At 39.7% G+C, this 19,200-nt stretch overlaps 1 protein-coding gene across 1 annotated transcript; it reads right to left on the reverse strand.

Annotated features, from left to right (window-relative positions):
- Positions 1-960: 960 nt before the first annotated feature.
- On the reverse strand, positions 961-18,877 carry LOC136287005 (carbonic anhydrase 2). Its single transcript, XM_066179274.1, has 7 exons — positions 18,710-18,877; positions 18,008-18,205; positions 7,637-7,755; positions 6,135-6,227; positions 5,306-5,368; positions 4,105-4,260; positions 961-1,832 (listed from the first exon to the last, which is right to left on the reverse strand). Exons 1-7 carry the CDS (start codon positions 18,741-18,743, stop codon positions 1,713-1,715), a joined length of 783 nt encoding a protein of 260 aa, XP_066035371.1. The 5' UTR covers positions 18,744-18,877; the 3' UTR covers positions 961-1,712.
- Positions 18,878-19,200: the final 323 nt, after the last annotated feature.

Genomic DNA, 19,200 nt, shown 5'->3' on the forward strand with positions numbered 1-19,200 from the left:
GTGTTTTTTTTTGTTTGTTTTTTTTTTTTTATATCAGCCTCACAAGATATTTGGATATTTTGGCACAGTCCTAGGCAACATGCTGTTGGTGGCCCAGCATCAACAGAAGCAGTGGTGCAGGTGACCCCCAGAGATCTCATCCAACCTGTCATCCTGTGATTCTGTATTTCCTCTTAGCTTGCTTCAGCAGCTTTAAGCCACAATAAATTGGATCTGCAATTCCCATTATGGAGGTGTAGTCTCTCTTGCATTGTTTAGGAACAATTCATAGCACTCAGGCCTGGGAGTGATGCTTAGAGTCAGAAAGCTACTCAAACCACTCCGCATGAACATAAATCTGAGAGCATGGTTGTTGTAGCAAGAGAAAAGCTTGTAGCTTACCCTTGTAGCTCCATGAAAAAAAAAAATGAACTTAGAACAAAATAACATTTGGGTTTTCAGTTTTGGGTTTTTGTTTTCTTTTGGTGGGGGTAGGATGGTGGACATTTTAAATATGGAAGCTTTACAAAGGTTGAGATTTGACAGAGTTTTCTGAAGATTGATGTATGCACTTTGAAATATCTTCACTGCCATCTCACACATTTCAAGATCCAGATGCTTCAGAACATAGCCTGCTCAACCTATACCTTTTAAATTACAAAGTGATTCCTGACAGGGTAGCAAACTCATAATAAATTTTAAAAGTAGGACCAGAATCTAATGAGCCTATTCTTCAGTATAATTTTGTCCAAAAGTTTTGTGAGGGCATCTTTCATTATACATTCAATTTTGACGATAATCTGTTGTGATTGCTGCCTTCTGCCATCAGAGAGAAGATACCTACTTAGAGAAAATTTCTAAACATATCCATGTCGTCTTGCTTTCATGTTCAGGGTCACTGAAGCCAATTCCCAATGTATATGTTTAGTAATTATATTTAATATGCAACCACGTGAACAGATTAGTGACTCCTTACCAGAATTAAAATAACAGCAGGGAAGCAAAAACAGAAGTATAGATTTATTAGAGAAGTTATCTAAAATACAATATCATCTTCCTTTTTAAATTAGAACATATATTATTTCAATGAAAAGATATTTTGTATTATTTCTATGGTAGTAACTTTTAAAGATAACATTTAATTTAGAACATTTTTAATTAAAAAACCCAACACTACCATTAAGACGTAACTAAGGCTGTTGACAGCATGGGTAAAAATGCAGAACAGTCTCAAAAATATTTACATGTCAGTTTCTTAAAAACTAAGAAGTCTAAATATTCATTTTGCTTAACTTTCTCAAAATACTTCTTTTTCTAAATTATAGCTAGATTCTGCATTCCTGTGCTTCTTACAAAGCTTCAAGTTATCGTTAGTTATGTGTACTATCACACCAGTGGATGAGGTTTCTTAAAATGGCTTATTTTGCTACCACCATCTCCTCTCCCAAGTAGCCAACATGCTGTAATACCAAAGTGTCAGTTGCAGTAATGGTCACCAAAACGCACTCAGCCACCCACTCCCTGCTTCCCCCAAACCCACACCTTAAGAACCCTTCCCCATTTGGCCAAGAGCCTTTCACATTTCATTAGCTGGCATTTCGGATGCAGAGCAAAAGAAAGAATGGATCTGGGAGACAAGATGTTGCCAGGGCACACACGGCAAAGTCTGATTTGGGCTTAGCAAGAAGGGCTCCTCACAAACACAGCAATTCCTAACACTCTCAGCGCTGAGGTTACTGGAAGGAGGCTCTGACTTCTCTGCTCTTCAAAGGCTGACACGGGCGCCAGTTGTCCACCATATGGCACACGGGCTCATTCTCGGCATTGAAGCAAAGGCCACGGAGTTTGCACATCTGCGGAAAAAGGCACAAATATCCACAAATGCATCCTCTCATTTCACAGGACTTTTTAAAACTACACTTCTTGGGCCTGAACCAGAGTTTTGTCAGTACTAGTAGTCTAGAGATGGCATCAGCACCCACATGTCTGCATTTCATCCATGCCATTTCCAGCCTTGACATAGCCTCTCCTGTCCAAAAAATATGCTGGCAAGAACAACTATGAAAGCACAAAAACCAAGGACACAGACACATTTTCTGAACTCTACAAGCAATAAGCTGTTTGTCCTTGATCCAGATATGAATTGAAATCCTTTCAGAATCCTCTTCAAGTTATACAGTTTTGGCTTTTTTTAAGTCCACTTGAAACAACAACAACTAAAAATGGCTTTACACATGGGTCAAAATAAAGCTGTTGATTAAATTCAAGTTACCCTGATTTTCAAATGCTCTGAGATGGGAAAACTGCTCCACATCAGTAAGGGCATACTGTATAGTTATGGTACTTATTTCTAAAGTAAAATTGGTGTTTGCACAATCTGATGTGACAAAAGCACCTTCATGTCTAAATAGGAATCTCTAAAACTCACAAAAAGGTTGTGCCAAAATAATTACCCACCCCAAACATGATCTCACACAGACAGATAGAAGTGCTGATGGATATATGTAGGTGAGACACAGGATTTCTTACAGGTCAGGTTCTAGACCAGGTTATTTCACATTCAAGGAAAAATGGCCACAGCTGTGACCTGTCTCCGCTGGACTTTACCTTCAGGACCAACCAGAACAAAGCTGAGAGCTCAACCTCAGCCAGGAACTGCTGTGTGACAACAAACAGTAGCACACTTGCTACACCCTGCTGTCATATCCAGCTTCTTTCTAGCTTTAGAAAACCTATCCACCTTAAACCTTGCATCAATACTCTGATACATGGCTTCTTGTTTTTGTCAGTATGGGAATGAAAAAGCAAACTGCCACACAGTGTGGAAATATTGATGATAATATGGAGGGATGTGCTGGGGAGAAATAAGTGTTAACTTTTACCACTTGTAGGTGGTTGGTGTAGGTATAGTAGAAAAAATCCACTATTTCAGTAAGTGTGCTCTTGCCTTATAATAAAACCATATTTGCAAACTTTGGATTATCAAAAGCAATAGGAATAGTTTGGAATAAGTAAATAGCGTCACCTTTAATGCTCCCTTGCAGTTTACTAATGGCAATCGATCACTGCTAGGGTTATTATTGCCAACAGTTATTCCTCATCACATGTCTTATCTTTTATTATGTTAAGTTCTACAACAGCTCAGTTGCAATTTCTTTCATATCAGATGAACAAATCCCCTAGAATTAGGTGCATGTTTTTAGCATACCTGCCATCAGTAAAAAAAACTTAGGAATTTGAAGGTTAAACTACAGCCCTTCAGGGCTGGTTTGTATTTATAGGCTTTAGATTCTATTTATATGTCTCAAGCACATAGATCTGAACCCAAGAATGGAATCTTGCCCGTATGTAATTTCATTAATGGATGGCACAGAAGGCTGGGGCCAAGAGTGATTTAATCTGCACAAGCTTCTTCCTACTAAGAAGACTATCCTTCTTAGGCTGGTCAACAGAGTATTTTCTTAGGCAGCAGACTTCTGGAATCTGCAAATTTTGCCTCTTTCAAACAATGGGAGCTTTGTTAGAATCATCACAAATCCGCGTAGGATTTCCCAGTCTGTTCTTTGACAAACAACTTGCAAAAAGAGCTCTGTGTCCTAGAAATGCTTGAAAATTCACAGACCGATTACAGCTCTACTGTGGATGCAGCACACATGCTCCCCAGGTGCTTCGTAAACCTTTTCAGGACAAGTACACCCAGAGAGGTAATTGCATGTACAGCAAACCTGCTGATGCTCACAGTGCATGCTAGACTAATTCTGCATGTGCAAATTCTCCTTTCAGGCATGCCTCAATTTTCCAGATTTTTACCACACGACAGCTCTAACCATGTATCTGGAAATTATCTGATAATTTTTTAAATTTCTTCCTCCCCATCTTCCCTGGAGTGTCCAAACAGAGGACAGACTTACATTCTACAGCAAACTCTACATCCACAGGCAGAAGCAAAGTCCTGTCAGAAGAGGATTACCACTTCAGATAGATATTTTTGACATGTGATGCTAGCTAATACCCTGCACAGCTATGCACTAGCACTGCCACTTCATGGATCACCTGCTGGGCTGAACTGAAGCCATTGGTGTAACTCCAGTACACATCTACTGGCACCACCCATTGGAAACCTACCTGCTCAGAGCTCACAGTGATGGGCTCCTTCAGAACATGCCAGATCACACATTCAAGCAGTGGTGGAGTGGTCAGCGAGCCAGGGTATGTCCAGTAGTCTCTGCATGCAGGAAGGAGTCCAGTGGGGTCAAAATTCGTAAAAGAAGCTTGCTTTCCCTACAGTGAAGTAAGCAGATGGGCTGACGTTAGGGAGAGACCACATACACACTGGGATTGCAGTAGTGAAGTCTCTTAGGAAAGTTCCATGTTTGTAGGAAGGCAGAAATGGAATTTGGCATCAAGTGTTGCATGCCAACTATAGTACATTTGGTATTAAACACAGCAACATATTTTTTACAAGATTTTCAAGATATTACTCTCATATCAAATGCTGCATTTATGTTCCTTGTCTCAGAGATAAGATTTGACCTTGCCGGAAAAACAATGAGATTTCAGATGCCACATACCCTGATTGCACTGGAAACACAGAACCTGTGAGACCTGTTGGGAGAGTCAACGGCAGTAGGCAGCGATACCCTTTTACCTCAAAGGGAGCCTGATGAGAAAGATGACAGCATAGCCTCATTTTTTACTTTTGCTGCCCACATTTCTCATTGGTACAGGCCTTTACTATGAAGGTACCTAATTACTCACTAAGTACTTTCAGTTTCGCATTACTCAGCACGCTAAAATCACACACACACTTCACACAATATTTAAAATACAGAAAGACTTTTTCCCCCTTAATTATATAACCTGATCAAAGTGTTTATCTGAACTCTCCCTAGAAATAGCCAAGAGAAGCATGCCCTCATGGAAAAAAGGAAATTTAACCCACAGATGAACAGATGAGGTGAAATGCTTTTTCTATCTGTTACTACTGACTAGAAAGGGCACCTGGGAATGTAGTTTAGATTTGGAAGGATTCATCTTCCTAATATGCATTAAACCATATAGGTTTAAATACAGTTAAAAGACAGAGAAATGTAGTCACAAAGATAAGAAATAATCACTGTTTCTAGTAGTCCATGCTCTCTACCTCAACTTCATTCCAATCTGTTTTGCTTTTAGAATTATAGGAGAACCTGTGCTGATGGCAGGAAGGTTTGTTTTGCTTTCATATATGCTGCAGGCTGGGAAGAAGTAAAAAAATCTATTTTCCAAAGAAGGTAACACAGCACAGTTGTGACTGGTGTCCATCAACACAGACAGCAAGTATTACCTTGGTTTGAATGGAGCTCAGAGCATCCACAACCTTCTGCATCTCAGGCTTGGCATTTCCCACCTGTAACACAAACCATATGAAAACAGAAATCACCATGCATTCTCATGACACTTTTAGTTTTCTCTTACAGTTCTCAAGGAAACTTTTTTCCAGCCTCATTGCATTACATAATAGGAGTATTACAGCAAAAGTGACTAAAACAGTCTCTGTAAAATTGTGCCAGTTGACAGCGAGCACAAACGGGTCAGCCAAGGACATTGGGCAGAATAAAGCTATTTTCTTTTACAGTGTGTGGATTTATTTTTGGACCTAAGCTGTTCTTCTTTTATGGAAGTCACCCTCCCAATAAAATAATCACCCTCAGTGAGGCCAGGATGAAGTACTAGGTATTGCTGGAGCAGACACATCTCCAGCTATCTGTGAAGATAATTCGACTAACACAAAACACTCCGGCACTTAACAATGACAAGAAAAGGAAAATGGGCGTTATTTAGGCTGGTCACACTGCAGAAGCATACACACAACTTGGTCACTTACACACATCACTTTTCACTGGTAAGAGTTATGGTAGCACCACTGTCTTGATGAAGGCAAGAGTGCTGCTACAGGGCTGCCACAGTGATAGATGGCAGTCATACTCCATGGCTGGTGTACAACTTTTATAGATAAAGGAAGGTAAGAATTTGGAGCAACGCCTAGTTTGCTACGGATTTCGGCCGTATAGCACAATGCTACCTTATTCCCTGTTTTCTGCTCTTAAGTTCTCCCCTGCAACACAATGAATGTGGAAAAATAATCAAAAAGAAAAAAAAAAAGTTTAACAAACCTTCATGAAGATGCCCACCACAGCTAAACCATCAGGATGCTTCACAGCTTCAGCAAATTTACCATATTTTACATTCCAGTGAACAATATGGAGCTAGGAGCAAGAAAACAAAGAAGCACTGTGAAGATATATTCCATTCAGAATACTTCACAAATGAAGATGCAGGGAAGTAATTTATTAAGAGCAAGATGGTGTTTTACTGCTGAGGTTTGAAAGCTTTTGTGTACAGTTAAGAATTTGTTTAATTATTTATCTACTTTAAAGTTTCATTTATTCAAAGAGATTTTAATAATGTATTTTATTTTGCTCCTCACTCCTATTCCCTGTTGAGTTTTAAAGGAAAGCTGTGGCTGTATCATTTTGCTTTTCACATGGTGAAACTCCTGTTATCTTCAGCATAAGTTTTTCCCACATACAGCCCACAGAATTTTGATGTAGTATTTTAATGCTATGCATCCTGGAGTTCTCATCACACTGACATATATTGCAAGTGTCAGAAGAAGCAGAGAAGACGCCTTAACTGCAGATTTGACTCACAATTTGAAAGTTTTTTTCTTTTAAAAAAGTCCTGTCCTTTTCTGGAAAGACTTGGAAAAGAATATGAAACAAACCTCCAGGTCATGTTAACCAGGATGTTACTTTCCCTTTAATTTCCAAGTTATTTCTTATTTAAATTCATCAGGCTGTTTCCCCACATCTGCAAGTCAAGCTGAACAAGTAATTATGGTACAGTGAAAGATAGAAGGCAATTGAAAGTTTCTCAGATAAGACAAAGCTACTTCCCTTATGAAAAAGCAGCAGAGCCAATGAATTTGGGGGCCAATTTCATTTATCTGTCAATGCAAAAATCACAGGTATGTTCCACAAATGTGTATTTCCGAATATATTTTAGAAGACAGTCACAGAAACCAGAAGTAGATTTCTGAACAGGGGACAATGAAAGGTGGGATGCAAGGCACTAAAGTCACTCAGTTTCTGTATCAGACTGTAATATGGAGTCGTAGGTGGTCTGAGGGACATCCAATGTCTCAAGGGTATCACAAAGAGTGCCTGTAAGATTGCATTTTACTGTCTGCCTTCTTCATAGCTCCCCTAGATTCTCTGCTACCAAAATATGAAAAATATCTGCCCCAAAATTATTATGCTGCTTTTATAAATACTTCTGATGTTAAAAATTGAAGCTAGGAAAAGGGGTTGTGTATGCACAGAGGTGCTGCAATTCTTCTTCTTCATAATTTCCAAGAGTCACTGAGAAAGCAGGAAAAAGCCCCAGGTATTATTAATGTGGGGTTTTGTTTCTCTTTGACAGGAAGTAGCTGAGAAAAATTACAAATCTAATCTCCTGGTCTTGCAAGAACTATGTTCTAAGGTGGCATCATACCCAAATTGTCTACAGTAACCTTCTCCTGTGAAAATCTGTAGTGAAAGTGCTACTATGGTGGAATACTTAAACCCCCCCCTCCTCATTATACAACAATTGGAGAAGGTAAAGTATGTCCTACCTCTGCATCATACTTCACACCATCCACAGTGTGCTCAGATCCCTGGCCATCACAGGAGCCCCAGTGAATGTGAAACTGCACCAGCCTGTAGACTCCATCCAGCGCTCCTCCTTGCACCACTGCAAAGAAAAGTGCCTTTATTAGCAACTCACAGAACTTCTGTTGTCAAGTCTTCCTTCGAACTGAAGACAGCTACAGCTATCTCAGGTCTTTTACGTGATTTACAGTTCATTGCATGCTGCCATGCTGCTTCAGATCATCCTCAATGGTACATTACTGCAATACACTAAAATTGATAATAAATGCATAAAAAAGTGAGTGACTTTACAGTGAGCATCTCATCAGCAATTTAACAGGCATGCTAGTATTACAAGTAATGAGGGAAGATGTAACTTTTCTGTCACCAAATAGATGAAAAAACCCCTTTGTAGGAGGCTCACATAGAATCATTCTAAGGAAGTAAATTTGAAGACTGAATCATCTTCCATGTACTAATGTACTCCATCCTTTCATTTTAGACACTTCATCCATTTAGGCCTTAATCCTGCAAATCCTGTGGCAGATTGGATTGAGTAAAATGTTTTTGGTTCCGATTTAAACCTGAACACCTGTTAGCCATTGGTCAGCCTTGCTGCAGCAAGGTAAAACACTGGGCACAGGACCAGACAGTGCAGAGATGTGAATTCAAATCTCTTGTCCTTCCCATAGTGGCAAAAATGGCAATGCCTACACAGAAAGATTTTTTAAAACGTGGATTGGAAACAAGTTACTTATTTATGCTCTCCATTATCTGGCATTACTCATGCTATAGGACTGCTCTGAGTGAAGTTCCCAGCCACACTTTGAATTATACAAGAGCAAGCTCCCTTATTCTGCTTGTTAGTTTTACCCTTCTACTCCAGCTGTGACCAATCACCATTATGATATGCAGGATCAAGCCCTACCACTGCAAAATTCTCAAGGCACAGACAATGTGCAGCATAAAGCACAGAATAATAACAAATAGTTCTATTAAATAGAGCTATTTGCATAAGTTATCAGATCAAGGTTTCACACCAGTTTGTGCTTTGGTAGGGGATTTTTTCCTATTTTTTCCCCAAGCATCTCAAATCCAAATTCAAAATGAAATCTTTAAGTGATTATTCTTTAAAAATTTAAAAACAAAAAGTAATTTGAAGTGTTAGATATTTTAAGAGACTAACTTCTCCCTATAAATATATATACAATAAAGTGACAGAAGAGTGTTGACATCAGATATTACATGTAATTGTGCTCTGTGTATGTGCCACAAAATGATTCTGTGGAGCAAAGATGCTTTCCTCTCAGTCTGCAGTTAGTCTAGACATTAGCACAATACGTGCATGTATGAAAACATATATCAAATGCTGATTGGAAAGGTGGCTGCATGTTCAGGTTTGAAAAAGTCCCATTATATACAAGCATGGACAACACCAGCCATGAATATAAACAATAAGGTGAGAAGGATTTCACTAACAATTTGCAATACATGAAAATAAAGATTTCTTAAAAATACATTAGTTTCCACCAGGGTTCCCTATGCATGCAAAATTTGGGTTCAGTCAACAAATCTAGCATTTGCCCAGGGCTCCTTTGGTAAATATAATTAGAAGTCTCCCAATATGTATTTTTATTTGAAAAACATGAACAGATGTTCCACTGCAACCTATGCAATTTCCAATACTGTAGCCAACAGACCAGGACTTGTCCTGCCTATTTCCAAGCTATGTGATCCAAAGAAGAATGGCTACTTAAAGTAATCAAACAGGAACATATCTCGTTTTACTTTTACATTTCTGCATGTGCTAGTTGCCAAGAAGGGTAACTGTTTCAAGCACAGGACTCCAAATCCGAGTACTTTTTTCAGACCGGCAGCTAAAAAAGTCATTAGTTTCTTTTGGAAATGAAGCAACTGGTTGCTGTCTTTACACAGATGCAAAGTCATTTAATCCATACAATATCGTGTTTCATTTTGAAACGATGGTGTGGAGTTGCAAGACTTCAGTTTCAGTTCCTTTGGCTCAAGATCTTGCTGGTTGTTGCAGGTACAAATGGACTGAGGTTCCACCACTCCCAGACCTCAAAAAGCACTAGCACATCACAGGTTAATCTGCCACTATTAATCAATGGAAAGCATGCTGAAAAGCAGAACCATGCAATGTTCTTGAGTTCATTTGCAGTGTTATTTCTCTACACAAAGTTTGCTTTAGTCTCAAAACCCCAAAAGATGCAGAAAAATCTCTTTGCAGTTTTTGCTTACTTTTCTCATTCTGTGGTTCTCAAATCCAGCACTAGCTTATTTTGACTCACAGCAGAGCATTCAAAGAAAGTAATAATTAGATTAGTGTTAATGAATACAAATTCAGCAGGCTTAATTACAGAACTGCCCTCTTGTTCTAGCCTACATTAAGCAGTTACTTTATTTTTAATACTTAGCCTTTCCACAAAAGTAAAGCTTAAAACTAAACTTGAAAGGCAAAGTAGGAATGATAGAACTGCTTTCTTCTTCAGAACAAACTTTTTAAACCATAAATAAATGCTATCAGCTTTTGCAATATAAAAGTTCACAGAGAATCAGAACAACATTCCTACCTGCAACTTCTCTGTCTTTGTTCCATGTGATCAGAATATCAACTCGAGGCTATATTGAAAAGAAGTCCAACCTTTCTATCCTGTTTTTAAAAATGGTGGATAAGTTCTGACCCATATTTGAGCATTTCATCATTCACTCCCTTACTTTTGAAATCAGTGTTGGTGAAAATCATCCTGAAAATACATATCTAGCTGTGATTCTCTCTGTTTTATAGCACAGCTTCAGATGCCATGCTGTCTGAAGACAGCACAAGATGAGCTGAAGAAACACTCTTTTCTCACAGATTCCATCTACTCAAGACACTTTACATCATAACCTAGTCTTGTGTTACAGCCCAAGAGGTGAGAGTTTGACACTGTCCTTTCTTCTTTTCCACAACTAGACACTTATTAGACAAATTTGCAGCTAATTTCCTTAGATTAAGAAATGGTAGTTTTTTTCCATTGCCATTCTATCTTCTACCCTTTACTGGAAAAGTTATACTAGTAATATCCAGTAATTATATTTCACTGTTAAATGATCTCATAACATGGTCCAAATTAGGTGAACACAAATATTAGGAGCACTAATTCAGGAAGTCAAATAACCACACAAACGCTTCCATTTATGTGACTTATACCAACTATGGGATTTCTTGGATCCAGAAGGTGAAGTTGATTTGACTTCATTAAACTTCCCTGGGATTTCTGAAAACACACAGGAATCAAAGGGTGTTTTGCTGTGCCTGGTACAGCTGTTTACTGAGGCTACACACCTTCACTGATCTATTTAATGGCAAGTCAGTGAGCAGTTATCCCTCCAATGGAAAACAGAACAGCCTTGTAAAAAAAAATACTGTGGACCACTTCATACCTTCTTTCAGAAAGTGGCAGCATCCACATCTAAATTTTAGCAGGAATACTGTGGGAATTACTGTTATTTAGTTAACTCCTTTGGAATGTTTTTCTCTATACAGAGCAGAAAACTAATAAATCTCATCAAGCCAATAAACATGTCAAAGGATTAATCAAAATGGAGGAACTACAAGACTGTTTTATGGGTTAGACTGAATTCCCTCCTGTCATACAAATTAGTGAGACAAGAAAAAATACTACTGTAAAGTTTGTTAATCTGAGAAAACGCAGAACGAGATGTTCTACAAATGACAATCACCGGCTACAAAGCTCCTTCAGGTAGCTGAAATAATGGGTCCACTAGAGTACAGTAGATGCCCAAAAGCTCCAAACTTGGAGAATTATTTCTAATTAAGATTTCACCAAAGAAAAACAAGCAGCAGGACATTTCAGGCATCTACCTTTGAGAACAGCCCTCTTGCACACACACTGCTTTAGCACAAAGAAAACCATGATTTTGTATCAGCCTACAGTAGATGTGAGGTGTAAATAGCATTCTAGGCAAATGCTTATGTAAACATACAGATAATACATACATTAGTGTTAATATTTGTTAAGCTTTTGTGTATACACAGACATCTGTACAATGGAAAACATGACTTGAAGAGAGCAGATGAAGCATTACTTGAGGCAAGGAAAAAACCTACTTGAGCACCATGTACTATTAATGACATGAAAAAAGGCTCTAATAAGGATGCTCAGGAATTAGCCTTGTGTTCTTATGCAAGGATGGGCTTCCCATCTGACAGACTAGAGTTAGTCAGGGTGAGCTGTCATTTCTGTGAAATGTGGAGTACAGAGAGTCAGATTTTGTGAGATGTTTCCTTCTTTATGTTATCTCTTTCAGACATTCCTCCTAGGACATTGTATCATGACAAGCAACAAGAGCAAGACAGCCCTGAAGTAAGCATCTGTAGGGCTCATATTTGCAGAAAACACCTGTAATGGGTTTCACTATGAGAAAAAAATTGGCAAATCATGAGGAAAAAAAACCCAAAACAAACCTACTTCTGACCTTTCTAGAAATTTAGCCTGATAAGGCTACAAGGATGTTCCACAGAGATAGACCAGAATGAAATAGTTGCCAAAAGACAGCAAGTCTTAAGACGTGTGTATCTGCAGCAGGACAGTGGTTCCAATTCACCTCAGTTGAACTATTTCATCTAGACTGGGCAGCAGCCAAAAAGACTCTGACCTGCTTCAGGATACAAAGTAATTTAGGTTTTTAACCTTTCTCCAACTCCCTGAGACCACCAGAGCTTATTTCTCATGTAGTCTCTTAAACAGAAATTCTCTGAGAATCACAAGATGCTGTACTGAGTCTCTGACCAGCCTTCAGCCCTCACATTTCATACTATATCGGCTGACAACAACATTAAGAATCAAGCCGAAAGCATTACAATTCTCTTGAAAGTACCAACTGATTTAATTTTTAATAGTAATACTTAAATACTCATCCAGTGGCTGCTTCCTGTACCGAAAATTGTGTATTGGATAGTGTTCATACTATGCTGAGATCTAATGAAGGACTAACAAACTCAAGGTGGGAGCATTGCCTGTACGTTTGCAGCAGTCCCTCATGCCTCTAAGTAAACAAATTATCAGCTGAGAAGAGTGGTAATCGTGACATCTGGCACACAGCTTCATTACATCTTAAAAATAAACTTTTCCAAGTGGCCCCAGCTGATAACAGCTGACTAGTTTCTCCTGGTTTTGCATTAAAAGTGCCTCTTAGAGGAGGGCTTAGCAAAAGGGAAGGAAGTTTCCATGACTGTTAAATGCACAATCCAGGTCAAATTTCTGCTCAGAAATTACATGTCAACATAACAAAAAACTCAACCAACCCCCCTGCCCCTCACCTCAAAAAAAAAAAAAAAAAAAAAAAAAGAAATCAAACAAACAAAAAAACAACAACTAACCAACCCCAACCCAGTGTAAATGAAGAAGGGCACTTTTCTGTAAAGAAACGAAGACCTGAAACATGCAGGACTAATCTCATGCCCTCTCATCTTCCTTTCCAGTTCCTGGAAATACTGGAGCTATTCAAGTCACTTGTTTATACAGACTTTGCAGCTTCTGGTGATCCCAGTTCAAGGAAAAATGACTTAGAGATCACATGCCCTTGAAACCTCTGACAGCCAAGCCATGCACAACAATACTTGTTACATAAGCAGGTGTCTGAATACAGTCCCCTAAACCCATAATCAATCAGTTCTCTCATTTCTGAATCCAAAGGATTGACACATTCATTGCTTAAGCTATACTGCACTGTGGACCTTCAATCCATAACCCTATACTGATGACATGCAGTATTATTCTAGCATGGCTAATATTATCTCTTTAGATCTGGGAAGCCTAAAAATAGACCAGTAGCAGTGACTTGGATTAAAAGTTGTGCCTTAAAGACAGCAGATCTACATGTCTCTTTTTCCATTTACCAGCTGAGGTGGAAGCGTAGGAGAAGAGCAACAGTGGCACTATTTTCAAAGAAACTCACTGCAAACTGAGCAGTGCTAATGCACTGGATCTTCAATAACCACTGTAACAAAATAGATTACTTTATTTACAGTGAGTCGTAATTCAAGACAGCTGAAGTGTACACATTAATATTTACCATTATTGAAAGAATCAGGTAATATATTGGATTACAACTACTGAAAGATTCTCAAAGGGAGCTAGCGTCAAGGTGAATACAGTATTTTCATTTTCAAGGTCTTCTCATGATTTTTAAATTCTACTATGAGTTAATATTTGCAAAAGTGTCAGATTTATTTGGGACACTGACTTGAATTTCAATACTCTGGCTCAGCAGCAAGGAAAAGGAAACAATTAAGAGACTTACTCACAAGCATAAATTACCAGCACATTTTGTAAAGTCTCTAGATTTTTACAGCATAGTTGCAATTTACTTCTGTCAGGTTCTACAGCTAAGATATGATATTTTAACATTCTTGTTATAGAATAAATTCACGGATAATTGACTTTTTTCTTTTATAAACTCATCAAACACTTGATCAGAAAATACAGAATCCATAGTCAACTGTTGTGAACATGTCTCATTTGAATTTCAGAATTTATATAAATTCTCAAACATTTTCTGGGAAAACTCACACAGAGAACACACTTTTTGTATATTACAAAAATCTTTCAGGCACTTGAGGGGGTTTTTTTTGAGCAGTCATGTCCTGTGGTTTTACGGCTCTGAGAAGTCACTATTTTACTTCTGTCTTTTGAAGCGAGGGAAATGACACAAAAGCCCTTACAGAAGACTGGAATATGCAATGTTCAATATGATAAAAGAAGTACCCTTAATGACACTCCTTTGCTGTAAAATTCCTGGATTCTAGTAACATGCCTTGTTCTAAGAATTACCATCAACACTTGCTTCATTCATACATGTATGGTCTGGTTCTATCACAAGAGTGGATGAACCTGAATTCAAAGTTTTGTTCCTAGGGACACTTTTATCATTATGACTTTTTGCTGTCAAAATGAAGAAGAAATTTTTCAAATTAAAGAATTTTAAAGATGAATGCCTACAGATACTTTACATTCCAGTACTACTAAAAGACAGTGGACATGAAAATTAAAAAAATACCTGCAAGGACTGAAGGCAAAGACTAAGTAACAACTGAATGGGGAAGTTCAAACTTCAGTTTCTCACACAAACCCAAGAAAGCATTCCAAAAGGCTCCAAGGATACAAAATAGAAAATACTATTTTATCTAAGGGAAAAACATGGAATTTTTCCACCTGACATGAAAGAAGTTCATTATCATGGCAAAGCTGGCTTCTGAATATCCTTTCCATTTACCATTTCTACCAACTTGCAACTGTGAAATATGAAGGGGATTCACTTTGGGAATTAACAGAGCCTTAGCAAGCATATTCTGGAGAGCTGCCACACAATCCAAGACAGTTGCTACAAGAACTGAAATCAAAGATTCGGAGGTAATTGCTTAGGAAGAGGGTTTTTCTAAGTGTTGTTAGCTGCATCTAGGCATATCTAAAAAATTAACATGAAAGTAAAACAAAGTCAGGTTCTAAAGCTATCACAAGGCATTAATACAATTTCTGTGTTAGAAATTCATTGTAAGAGAAAATTGTATAGGGCATAAGCATAATTTCAATCTGAATCATCAGTTATGGCTTTAAAGTTCCACCAATTAATAATCTTGTAAAAGCAAAGAAGAAAACATTTTGTTCCGTGAAGTTACATCAGTCACATAAATTGTGCATAAAGTTATTTTGTTGAAAAAGCTCAACTTTTATTTTACTTTCTTACTCAAAGTAATATAGATATATTTAAGGAATCCAAATTTTTCTTTTTGTTTTTCACAGATATGGGCAGAAGTTTCATACGACCTTCCTGATGCATACATGTAATGTAACAAATATATGTTTCGCAGGAAAAATACCAAAATTTTAATGAGTCTTTTATCTACTTGTTCTCAACTGTGATCAACATTATCCACATTACATATTTTCTGAATCAAGTAAGTAACTTCCAGAGAGTTTTATCCAAACAAGCATTTTAGCTTTCTTACCTATTTTTATTATGCTATTACTGCCTTTTTGGGTTTTTTTTAATTGCAAGAACTCATTTTGTATACTCGGAAGAGCAGGGTTGATCAAACAGACAATAAGACCTAGAACTGCTGTTCAGTTTCCTCCAGTGTCGTTACTTATGAGCCTGACGGTTCTTAATGAAATGGATCTACTTTGTGTGCAGTTACTCATCTTGAGGATTATTCAAAAACAATGATCTTATTACTTCATTTTGCGCCTACTACTACAGATAATTCATTACCACATATGGGACAGCTCATAGAAACAAGCAATACGACCTGTGAGAAGTATTTATAGGATAATATTCCATTGTCTTCTGTAAAACATAGTAGCACATCACATAACCTCACAGAGCTTCTCCCTGTGATTGTTGTGTGATGTTTAACCAAGAACTGGGTATGCACATTTGAGTGTCAAATTCGGAATCAAGCAGACACAAGTCAAAGACAGCTCTATTTTGTGTAAGGAAAGTAGGTTACCTAGTTAACTGCATACAAATGAAGCCATTAAGTGTGCTGCCAGGTAGATTCTGTGCACTGTAAATTTCAAGAGGAAGTCTAGAAGTGAATGATCCACCCTTACCTAGCTTCACAGAAATCTGTTTACTGGTTTTTGTTTCTAAAGAATAATAATTTTTGATTCACTGATAGAGATACTGAGAATATTTCTACTTACATCTCCTATCCTCCCACTCTGAAAGCTGTGTCACTGCGTATTTGTCAAAAGATCCCTGTCACAGATGTTCTGGTTCTGCACTGACTTCTCATAACAAGCATATACAGTCGTTTCTTTAAATTATTTTATGTTCCTGCCATTTTTCCTCACAACCTGATTTTCACAGTCCTTTTCAGACTTAGGTACACACAAAATGAACACAATAGTTTTTACACTATGGAGACCTAAACCTGATTCCTCTGGGCTCAGTGAGAGCAGGATAGCAGCAAGAGCAGACTTGCATGTATCTGGTAAGAAAAGAATACCCTTTTTTTGTAGTCTGGATCATTTACCTTATTCTCCATGACACTGTTAAATTCAACACGATGCAGCTCCTTTAGCTTCCCAGTGTTTCAGAAAAATAAACCAAGGTCAGAATACCTTTTCCCTCTCCTTTTCAAAAAAAAAAAACGTTGATGCTTTTTATATGGACCTATGTATATTTATACAACTTATATCTGACCACTCAATACTGTTCAGCATAAAGACTATAGTTAAAATACAAAGTCAAATTCTTTGAGCACTGCTGTTATACTGCTGTATTACATTAGTTACAAAAACCTCGTATTTTTAGTAGGCACAGATCATTTGGTTTCGGCACCATTCCCTAAATGACATGACCAACAAAACACTTAGGAAAAATAGGACACTTGCTCAAGCAAGTTAAATCAGGCAGTGTCTAGAGAAGGCAATGACTTACAACAGGATTGTTTTTGTTGTCCAAATTAAAAAAAAAGGCACATTCATAGTGGCAGGGTGATGACTTCTGCAAATGCAGCCATACGAAAAACTACAACCAAACTACAATCCCTTGTTGCAAGGACAGTCTGGATTCAGTCTGTCCATCAAAAAGGCCATTCCTTTCAGTAAGGATTACTAAGGGCTTGCAAGATTCGGTGCCTAATTTCACTACAGAGCACAATGAACAGCAAGACACTGTGGACTGACTGTCTGCTAGCAAAATTTGTAGGAATGCGTCAGGCACTTTATCTAGAAAACCCAGCATCAAGAAATGCCAGGGATAATGCTTTTTTTGAATTACAGAAGAACAAAGAGGTATTTTCTAATCACTCCTCTGTTTCTGTACTAACCTGGGAGCATACTGGCTTCAGAAGTATGAAATAATATTTTGATAACCAAAGAAACTATTTCCAAACTATTTCCACTTCAAGTTGTTAACTGTATTCCTTTGCTATTCTAAGGCCATTTTTGCCTACAATGTATTTTGCCTCTTCTTTTAACCATTTGATCAGTAGCTTATGTTAACCTATGGCTAAAATTATTCCTGTGAAACACTTCTAATTTTTTTTTTTCCTTTCCACAGCCAAGCCCTTAGCCAGATCCTTCTGATTTATCCAAAAATTAACCAATTCACTTTATAGGAGTTTAGCTACCTAGATAGCCTTAGTTTTCTTCTAACGGGATCTCAGTTTCCTGTTTGCTGAATCCTCACCTTACAGAAGCTAGAACATTTTGGTATGTTGTCATCCTTAAAAAACCCTTATGAATTTAGCATACGTTTTAGTAGGTGTGTCAGTAGCAATTTCTGCCGTTCCCCTCCTGCACACGAAGGTGAGGTCTCACCTGACTTGTCGGAAGAATCATCAAACTCCACGTTGAAGGAGTGCCCGTTGTTGACGATGTTTCTGGCCGTACTGGCATCATAACTGAAGCTCAGAGGCTTCAGAGAGGAGTCGTACTTGGCGGACTTGCGGCAGATGTCAATTGGGGACTGGCGCTCTCCATTGGCGATGGGAAAGTGCTCATGCCAGTGAGCGGGTCCTGTAAGAGCGGAAAGCAACTCAGTGGGAAAAGAGACAAACTTCGGGGGATTTAAGCGATAACCCTCCCTCTGGAAATCGGGATGTTCGAACACCAGCATCAGCCTTTAACTGCGAACCACTTGTGCGGGCTGGCGGTAGCGGGCAGCACAGGTGAGCAGAGATCCCACCTGGGCACCGGCACCCGGCAGCCCCACGGCCTCGGCTGCTGAGGAGGGGGCTGTACCGGGGAGTCCTCGGGACCACCCCGTCCTGCGGAGTAGCGCCCGTCGTTCCCTTCCGGAAGTAAAGGAATGTCAGCAGGGAAGCAGGAGATGCTCCGGCACAGCGTGCGGAGCGCCGGACAGGCTGCCCGGGCGCAGGTGCATTTCAAGGTTACGAGAAAAAAAGCGCCACCGAGCTCACTGCCGCTCCGGGCAAGGGCTCCGCGGGGCAGCGGCGGGCACGTCCCGGGAGCGGTTCCCGGGGACCTGCCGGCAGGTGTCCTGCATCGCCGGGCACTCACCGTCGTGGCTGCCGTATCCCCAGTGGTGGGACATGGTGCACAGTCCTGCTCTGCCCGTGGAGACTGTCACAGCGCCGTGGCCCCAGCGCGCTCTCAGGGGCTTTTATAGGCTCCCGCCAACTCCATGCCCGTCTCTGCGGCCGAAGGAGGGGTGGAGAGTGAGGGCGAGGGCGGAGGGAGACTCCGCTGGGGGCGGAGAGAGCGGTCCCTTATAATCCGCGATCGACCGCGGAGCTGCGGCGGGCCCGGCGAAGAGCGCCCCCAGTAGGCGGGCGTCGCGAGGCAATCTGGCATGGCCGCGGGCAGGGCGGGGGTGCCGGGCCCGCTCCGCGCTGCCGCCCGCCCTCCTGCCGCCCTCCTTCCTTCCGCGCATCGCGCACCTGCGGGCGCTGCCGTGCGCGGGGGTGCGGAGCGCCGTGACCTTGGGAGGTGCCGGCGGCTGGGCCGAGCAGCGCGCCGGGAGCCGGTGCGGGGCGGGCGGTGCGTGCGAG

The sequence above is a fragment of the Chamaea fasciata genome, unplaced genomic scaffold, assembly GCF_029207755.1.
Source record: "Chamaea fasciata isolate MVZ Bird 193981 ecotype frontalis unplaced genomic scaffold, bChaFas1.0.hap1 SCAF_1, whole genome shotgun sequence".
NCBI lineage: Eukaryota > Metazoa > Chordata > Aves > Passeriformes > Sylviidae > Chamaea > Chamaea fasciata.